At 64.7% G+C, this 8,651-nt stretch overlaps 1 protein-coding gene across 1 annotated transcript in view; it reads left to right on the forward strand.

The window, feature by feature from the left end:
• The window catches only part of PRAP1 (proline rich acidic protein 1), a 4,694-nt gene extending 1,517 nt beyond the window's left edge, over nt 1-3,177 (forward strand). The window contains exons 2-5 of the mRNA XM_029200907.1: nt 981-1,047; nt 1,692-1,741; nt 2,280-2,383; nt 2,513-3,177. Of these exons, the coding sequence (XP_029056740.1) occupies nt 981-1,047; nt 1,692-1,741; nt 2,280-2,383; nt 2,513-2,736 (445 nt within the window). The 3' untranslated portion in view covers nt 2,737-3,177. The remainder of the gene's footprint in view (nt 1-980; nt 1,048-1,691; nt 1,742-2,279; nt 2,384-2,512) is intronic.
• Nucleotides 3,178-8,651: the final 5,474 nt, after the last annotated feature.

Consider the following 8,651-nt stretch of genomic DNA (forward strand, 5'->3'; position numbering starts at 1 on the left):
GGGAGGGGAGGGGAGGGCAGGGGAGGGGAGGGGAGGGCAGGGGAGGGCAGGGCAGCGCCCACCCTGTACTGAGGCCTCAGTTTGGTGATGAAGGCTCTCAGCCCAGCAACTTCACTGGGGGCCTGTTGTCTTGCATTTTAATAATGCAAAAGACACGGGGCACATGCACACCACACACGCGCACGCTACGCACACCCACACCACGCACGCGGCAATGCACACGCACAGGCACGCGCGGGTACCCTAACCCCACGCCACGCATCCCCGCCGCAGTCAGCCCCAGCCGTCCTCTGCTCTCCCGACCCGGCCTGTCTTGGGTGAGGCCTCCTCGCTGCTGAGTCCCTTAGTCGCCTTCTGTCCTGTGCGTCCCTCCACACTTCCTGCCTTCGGCCATTGCTCCTCAGAGCCCCTGCTTGGGCTGGGTCCTCGAGCTCCTTGAGGTCAGGCTAGACGTGTGCCGGCGGAGCACCCCAACTTCCCCGCCCCTCCTGGGCTTCCCGCCCAGGTAACGGCCCCGGCGTCCACCCACGGCTCTGAGATAGAGCGAAGTGCCACCTGCCTCTGAGGAGCCACGGGCACAGCCTCAGGGGTGCTGCGGGCTTGAGCGCCTGCCAGCTGAGCCCCAAGCCCGTGCCCCATCAGTGCTACAGCCCCACTGCGCCAGGCCCCGATGGTGTGGCCGGCACAGGCCGCGGAGCCAGAGGCAACGCTGGGACCACCAGATCCACGCGGTAACCCGGGCCTGCAGGGTGGGGTCCGAGGGCCCGGGAGCAGGTGTGGGCCTGTGGAGGCCCCATCTCTGTGCCTGCGTGGCCTGCTCTGTGACGTGGGGGACAGTAAACCACCTGTGGACCTGATCAGGACCCGGCCCTTGGCCCCCCTGGCTGGACCATCGCCGGCCCTGCCAGGCGTCATGTCTGGAGGTCGCGGGGCAGAGGCAGAGCCTTGCCTGTCTCTCACTCTCCTCCCTGGTCCCCCAGGCTTCTCCTGATCACCAGCCTGGGGGCTGTGTTTCTGCTACAGGGGAGCTCAGCATGGACCCCCCAGGTACGTGCGGGGTCCTCACCCAGCCGCCCCGTGGCTTCCGCCCTCAGCCCCACCAGCAGGGGGTGGAGAAAGGCACCAGCCGGCCTAGGGCAGGGGAGGCGTGGCACCCATGGGACTGCAGGTCCTGTGCACCGGGTGGGCCCGTGGGCACTGGGGGGACCCTCAGGATGAGGGGAGCGGCCCCTCTGCGGGGTCTGATGGACAAGCCACAACTACCCCAGGTGAGCCAGGTGGAGGAGGGGGCCTGATGACGCTCACCTGTGCTGTGAAGCCCAGGGCACCTCCACATGCAGGGCTGCCCAGGGGCCAGGACTGTGCTGGGGCCGTCACCAGCCCTACACCCTGAGAGTGCCAGGCGAAGAGGGAGACACAGGAGGACCAGCACAGCTGTCCCACAGCTGCCGGGCACCGGTCACTGGGCTGCGTCACCCGTTTCATTTGCTCCCCTGCCCCACTGGCCCTGCAAGGAAGTATGGGCAGAGGAACCGGCCCCCCTTCCTCAGGCCACCAGGGGACAGGTGGTGCAAGTATAGACCCCATGCTGTCCCCAAGTCTCCCCCAAAGCCACACGGCCTCCAGCCAGTCCCCAGAGGAGGACCCTTGGAGGACCACACTGAGCCTCACTTGCGACCTCTCTCTCCCAGGTCCTCGTCCAGACCAAAGGCAAAGCCGGGGCTGAGCAGGGCACAGAGGAGTGAGTGCCCCCGGCAGCCTCTTGCGCCTTCCCCTGCTGTGCCCCCTTCGGGCCTGCCTTGAGCTGGGAGCCTTCATGCATGGAGGGGGGATCCTGTCCAGCAGCTTTGGGGAGAGGAGGCACGGGAGCCCCTGAGATCCGTGAGCAACCGAGCAGAGCGCGGGGCCTGGAGGATCCAGTCCCCCCTCCTGCCCTGCCCAGCTCCCCTGCTCCCCCGTAGCCTCCAGGGTGGCTCCCGCCCGGGGTGGCCAAGGCAGCAGACTGAGCCAGCCGTGCCCCCTTCCCCTACCCACGTGAGACGGCCGGCCAGGCAGGAGGATGCAGCACCACCTGTAGACTGGGCTCCGCTGACCTCTGCACAGGAGGGAGCCCCGGCCAAGCCCATGGAGCCTTCTCAAGGCCTCCCCTTTGGGGACCTTCCCGGGCCCGACGTCGTGGGCACGCCTGGCTCGAGGGTCTGGGTTGGGGGTGGGGCAGGGGTGCTGTCCTGGGGTCTCCCGCTGCACACGGTGACCTGACCCAGACGCTCTTGCTACAGGGCCTGGGGCGCCCGAGCGGTGGAGCCCCCGGAGAAGGACAGCCAGCTCATGTGGCTCTTCATGGCACCAAAGCTCTTGGCCACCACCGGGGAGAAGCGGCAAGGTCAGGGCAGGCGCTGTCCCCTGGGGAGGGGGGCGCAAGTTCATGACAGGGGGCTCGCAAGGGGCCGACTTGGATGAGTGAAGCCTCGGGAGGGAAACTGAGGCCACACTTCCCTCTGTCTGTCCCTAGGTGCCGAGGCCCTGGCAGAGACCGAGGACACCCTGGGCCGTGTCCCAAGCCCCAGGTGGGGCCCTGAGCCTGACCATGACAGCCTGCACCACAACTGGCCCGAGGAGGCCCAGGGGGAGGCAAGGCCCTGGGTTCGGGTGCTGCCACCTCAGCAGGTGCTTCAAGGGCCAGAGGAGGACCGAGACCACATCTACCACCCCAAGGAGGACCCCTGGGAGCCTTGACCCCCCCCACAGCTGCAAAAATAAACCCTGCAAAGAGGCGGCGGCCACATATGTCTTCAAGAACAGTGATTGTGGGCCCCACCTGCTCTGTCTGGGAGAAGGGGGGGCCACAGGCTGGCCCCGGGCACCCAGGCTGACGCTTGGCTCCTTGCACCCAGCGCCCATGCGCTGGGAGCCGTCTGCTTCCCCCAGGCCTCCTCACGTGCTGGGGTGCGGACGGAGCTACTCTGGGCTCCCCGCGGACAGGACCGGAGAATGGAAAGGACTCAGGAGCAAGGAGCCCAGTCGCTGACTGCTCGCGGACGGGGGGGCAAGTGGACAGGTGCTCAGGGGGACGGGGGACAAGTGGACAGGTGCTCAGGGGGACGGGAGGACAAGTGGACAGGTGCTGAGGGGGACGGGGGACAAGTGGACAGGTGCTCAGGGGGACGGGGGAACAAGTGGACAGGTGCTCAGGGGGATGGGGGGACAAGTGGACAGGTGCTCAGGGGGTCAGGGGACAAGTGGACAGGTGATCAGGGGGACGGGGGACAAGTGGACAGGTGCTCAGGGGGACGGCAGGCAGGTGCACAGGTGAGTGGGGGTGGACTTGGGCCCAGCCTTTCTGTCCTCATTTTCTGGGCAGTTGCCGGCGCTCTCTGAGGTGACCAGTCCTCTGACACGGCCTGGCTCAGCAGGCCTGATGTTGCAGACGCAGGTATAGGGTCACTGGAATTTTCCACAAGTTGTACATGTGCTGGGGTGTGTGCAAGTGCAGGCGGGGTTTCTGTGTGGCAATCACGCTCCGGCATCGAGCGGGAAGCACTTGGTACCTGAAACTTCCTCGCTGCCCAGACTGAGCCTGCTGGGGGCTAAGACAGAACGAGGCTCCCGGCTGCTCCAGAGACCGTGGGTCTGTCCTGGGGACCTCACGTGCCCTACAGCTCCTATGTCACCCCACAGGTCCCAAGCTCCTGGAGGCCTCAAATGGCAGCCTCACTCCAAGATGCGCTGCTCAGAGGCGTACACGCCTCCCGGCTTCGAGGCCCCACAGACAGAAGCTCTTTTGCCCCCAGTACCAACGAGGAGACTGAGGCCCCGGCGGTGACCTGCTCAGACCTGAGGTCGATGGTGGCCACGGCCCTGAGCAGCCCAGGGTGGTGTTCGTGGTCAAGTCTCTCTCCAGCCCTGCTGGAGCCAGGTCCCCAGTGGGCACTGCCTGCCCCGAGGGCACAGCCGGAGACCCACAGGAGCAGGGGACTTGGGGGTGAGCAGGAGACACTGGCAGAGGCCACAGGCCAGCTCAGCCCCCTGTGACCCTCGCCCCCCAAACTCCCAGGTGCACTGCCGCTGCTCACCCCTTCTACAGAGGGTGCTGAGCATGGATCCCCTGCCTCTGCTCCCTGGCGTCACTAGGCAGTACTGCTTCTGCAGAGTGACCGCTGCTGGGTGAGGCACCCAGGCAGGGAATAAGACACCTGAGGTCCTTCCCGGGAGCCGCAGCCCTGGCTTCCCTAAGCCAGGGAAGTGGTCCTGCTGGGGACCCTGGACGCTGCACCTGCATCTGGGGGCACAGGCTCTTGGCCAGGCGGTGCCCAGCGACCCTCATCCCCACACACCTGAGCCACAGGGCAGCTGTGACCCACCACACCTGTGGAACGTTCTTCCTCAGTGGACGGCTGGCAAGGGTGGTCTGTGCTCTTCCCTGAGTCTGAGCATTGGGCTGAACCCAAGACCCTTCTGGTGGGCACTGGGGCTCCCCAGCAAGAGCCTGGACTAGTGGAAAGTACTGTCATACTGTGACTTATAATCAGAAATGTGTGTGGTCTTCATCCCTGATGCTGGCACCGAGCTCCTAAAACCCTTGGAATTTCCTGAGTGATGGGCGTGATAAAGTTGTCCTTTGCTGTGTGACTGAGGTGACTCTGGGAAGGTCCCTAAGGATGGGGCCGGTTGCAGGGAAGTGACCAGGAATAGAGGTTTGGAACCTCCAGCCCCACACCCAGACCTCGGGGAGGGGCGAGGGGCTGGGGGTCAGATCAATCGCCAGTGGCCAGTGACTGAATCCAACAGCCTGCGTAGTGAAGGCTCCACAGAAACCCAGAAGGGTGTGTCTGGAGAGCTTCGGGGTGGTGAGCACGTGTAGGTGCGGGGAGAGGGGTGCTGGAGAGGGCACGGAAGCCCCTCCCCGTACCTCGTCCACCTGGCTGGTCCTGAGTCCTATCCTTGTAGGATAAGCAGTGATCTAGGGAGTGAATGTTTCCCTGAGTTCTGTGAGCCGCTCTAGAAAACTAACTGAGACTGAGGAGGGGTCAAGGGAACCCTCTATCTACAGCCAGTCGGTCAGAAGCCCAGGTGCCCCCCTGGACTTGGGACTGGCATCTGGAGTGGGGGCATCGTGGGGGGCAGTCCTGTGGGACTGAGCCCTGAACCTGCGGGATCTGACGCGTCTCCGGGCAGGGGGTGTCAGAACCAAGCGGACTGCAGGACACCGGCTGGTGCTGAGGGGCTGCCTGGCGGTGGGGGGAGCCCCCTGCCCTTCCCCCCCCGACACATAGTGGAATTGGTGACCGGAATCATTAAACGCCCTAGTGCCAAAATGGGCAAGAGATTGACCACTCATGTCACCAAAGAAAACAGAAGGCACACACACCCATGAGATGTTCAATGCCATTAACGGTCAAAGAACTCACCGCTACAGTCCCCTTAGAGCGGCTCACGGGAAAGACGGGCAGCCAGGATGAGGGCCAGGGGCTGGAATGCACATTCCCAGGGCTGGGGATGTAAACCAGCTCAGCTGCTTCGGAAACGGTTTGGGAGTTTCTTACAAAGTCACACATACACACGCCCTACGGCCGAGACTTGACCAGAGGTGTTTGCTCCAGAAATGAAGGCTCGTGTCCACGCAGACTTGTGCGGGTACATTCACAGCAAGCTTATCTGCGATAGCCAAGAGCTGAAAGCAACCCGGCGCCCCCCAAGAGCTGCCTGGATGGAACACAGCAGCGTGTGCACAGCAGAATCCCGCTCTGCAGCAAAGTGGAATCATCGATGCACACAGCGCATGCAAACACACACACCCCACCCCACCGCGAGCACGCAGAGGGCATGCACGGCCTTCCAGTTACACGGAGTTCTGCAAAGTGCACATTGACCAGCAGGGAGGGGGGCGGACCAGCGGGGGCAGGGCAGAAGGGGGGGGGATGGAGGTGCTGGTCCAACACCCAAACGAATTTAACTGAATGCTTTAAACGTGAACAGCTTACTTACTGCATGTCAATTCAACCTCAATAAAGCTGTTTCAAGAGAGGCCCGTGTGTGGCTGGAAGCGGCTGGCCGTGGGGTCAGGGGTCTGAGATCAGCCCCGGCAGTGGCGGGCCCAGAACGTGGTCCCTTCCCCAGGCTAAGCCCCAGACCTCCGCCCAGTGGACCTATCTGCCTTCCAGGCCCACCAGCTCCTGGTCCTGACCGTGGGAGCCTCCCCCGAGCCCTGGGGATCCCTGGTCATCCCAGCTCCCACGCCCACGTGCTGTGAGAAGGTCTGGAGGAGCAGGGAGAAGGCCCTCAGGGAGGGACCCTGTGCAATGGCCAGTGGGAACCCCGCCCACCCCGGGAGACCCAGTTTGAGAACGTGCCGGGAAGCCGTCACAACCTCACAGGCCCCCTTTGCCTGGGTGCCTCGCGTCCTCCTGTCCTCTACCCGCCGCCCCGGCCATCCCCAGACCCACTCGGGCTCATGCGTATTCAGTAGGCACTCAACCACCAGAGCGAGGGAACACAGGCACCGGGCCCAGCGCCCCCCACCCCAGCTGACGGTGTGGTCAGCTCCCGGAGGCTCCAGACCAGCCTCTGGGGCTGAAGGAGCAGCCCCGGCCCCCTCTTCAAGGGCCACCTTAGTGACTGCAGCCCACTCAGGGCTGCCTGGGTAGCTAATGCACCCACCGCCAGGCCCCCTTGCCATGTGCTGCGTCACCCAGGCCCCTGCCCAGGCCCTCTGTGCGATCTCCCCACGCGAGGGTCTCGACCTGTGTGAGCTCTCATCCCAAACCCAGGGACTTGCCAAGTCAGGTGACCCAAACCTATCGGGAGGAGGGAGGCCTTACTTCCCACCTGAGGGTTCCCCGAGAGTGGGTGGGGTCTGCCCTCCGGGGAGCCCACAGCCGCTCTTGCACTCAGCACAAAACAGGCCTTTGTGTGTGAAGGTGGAGCTCCTGTTTAAACCTCTGGACTGTACGTTGGCAAGTAACTGCACTTTTCCATCGTTTTCCTGAACTGGGATAATGCCAGCCCTGGTCAGCAGAGGCCCCCCCCAGGACCCGCTGGGCCCCTGGCTGGGTGAGCTTTGAGCGCTGCCGGGCAGGGCCAGGCCAGTTCATCTGCCGCTGGGCATGCCTGCTGGTGGCGGCGTCGGGTTCAGGGTTCCAGATCCCTCTCTGGGCGGGTGGTCTTCAACAGGCCTGGAACAGGGCATCGGGGGCCGGCAACCCCTTCTTGAGGATGAGGTTTCCGTAGAGGGCCGCCTCCCTGCGTAAGGAGCAGGCTGAGTGCCGAGCTGGGATGGACAGGACTGGGGTGCCCAGAGCCCTGCTCTGCCACCCACCCTGTGCACTTCCAGCAAATCCCTCAGCTCTGCCATTCCCCGTGGGGCATCTAGTCTCCGACGGGGCAGGGGCTGAGGAGAGGGTGGGGAGGGCTCTGCAGTGGGAAGGGGTAGGGGCCCAGGCTCGGCCCAGATGCAGCCGGACCCAGCCAGACCCAGGAGGACCCAGTGGACCCAGCAGGTCCAGCCAGAGCTCACCCAGTTGTCACAACAGCAAAAGCCTTTCTGGTCCACTCATAAAACTCAAATCTCTCTATCGTGGCCAGGGGGCTCTGGAAGGCAAGGGGGGCGGTTGAGGGCCCCAGGCCCAGTGGGGCATCAGCAGATTCTCCAGGCTGGGGTCCCCAGGACGCTGGGCTCCTGACCTGCGAGGGTTGGGCGGACAGGTGCACAGGGGGCTGTGGTGGCCGCCTGCCTGGGGCCCTTGAATCGTCTGAGCTGCCCTGGGGGTTGGGGTGGGGCTGCTGTCCAGGACGGGAGCCCCGGGTCCTCTCTTCAGGAAGGTCCTGCCCAAGATCTGCTGGTGGGTGGTCCCGGGAGGACAGGCCCGGCCCCTTGAAGGGTGGGAGGCTGACAGGCAGCATTGGGCCAGGCCTCTGACCACAGACGGGGTTCCCCGCTTTCCCCTGGCTCCGCTCGGACAGGCTGGGATGGGTGAGGACCCCAGGGCAGAGATAGGTCAGGGTCCTGGAAGGGAGCGGGGAGGCAGGGGCAAGGGGTGGCCATACCCCTGGGTAGAAGCTCGCACAACCATGGTGCAGGGTTCGGGGGGGGGCCTGTCTTTCACTTCTCTCGGGACTCCAAGGAGGCACAGAGGATCCCTGACCCCTTTCCTGGTGGGGATCTCAGGCTCACCGCACAGCCGGCCCTGGAGAGGATGGATTGGTAGCTTGTCCACACTGGGGTCTGCAGGCCCCTCTCCCTGTCACTGGGCACCAGCTCCACGACCACAGCCTGGAGACAGAGGGGGGTCAGCTCTGTGGCCCACTGCTCCTGCCCTGGGTGCCCCCAGGACCCTTTGTTGGGTGACAGTTCAGGGCTCCTCTGATCAGGCTCAGGGGTCTTTGGGGACACGGGTCCTACCCCCTACCCAAGGCAAGTGGCCCCCCTGAGTTCTGGCAAAGGGTAAACTGAGGCCCAGAGCAGCCTTTCCGGGCTCTGCACGTAGCAGTCCGGCGGTAGCAGCTGCAGCACGGCCTCCAGACCTGAGGGATGCCCAGGCCTGAGGGATGCCCAGACCTGAGGGATGCCCAGGCCTGAGGGATGCCCAGGCCTGAGGGATGTCCAGACCTGAGGGATGCCCAGACCTGAGGGATGCCCAGGCCTGAGGGATGTC

The sequence above is a fragment of the Monodon monoceros genome, unplaced genomic scaffold (genome assembly GCF_005190385.1).
Source record: "Monodon monoceros isolate NGI ecotype Baffin Bay Population unplaced genomic scaffold, NGI_Narwhal_1 Super_Scaffold_4, whole genome shotgun sequence".
NCBI classification, from domain to species: Eukaryota; Metazoa; Chordata; class Mammalia; order Artiodactyla; family Monodontidae; genus Monodon; species Monodon monoceros.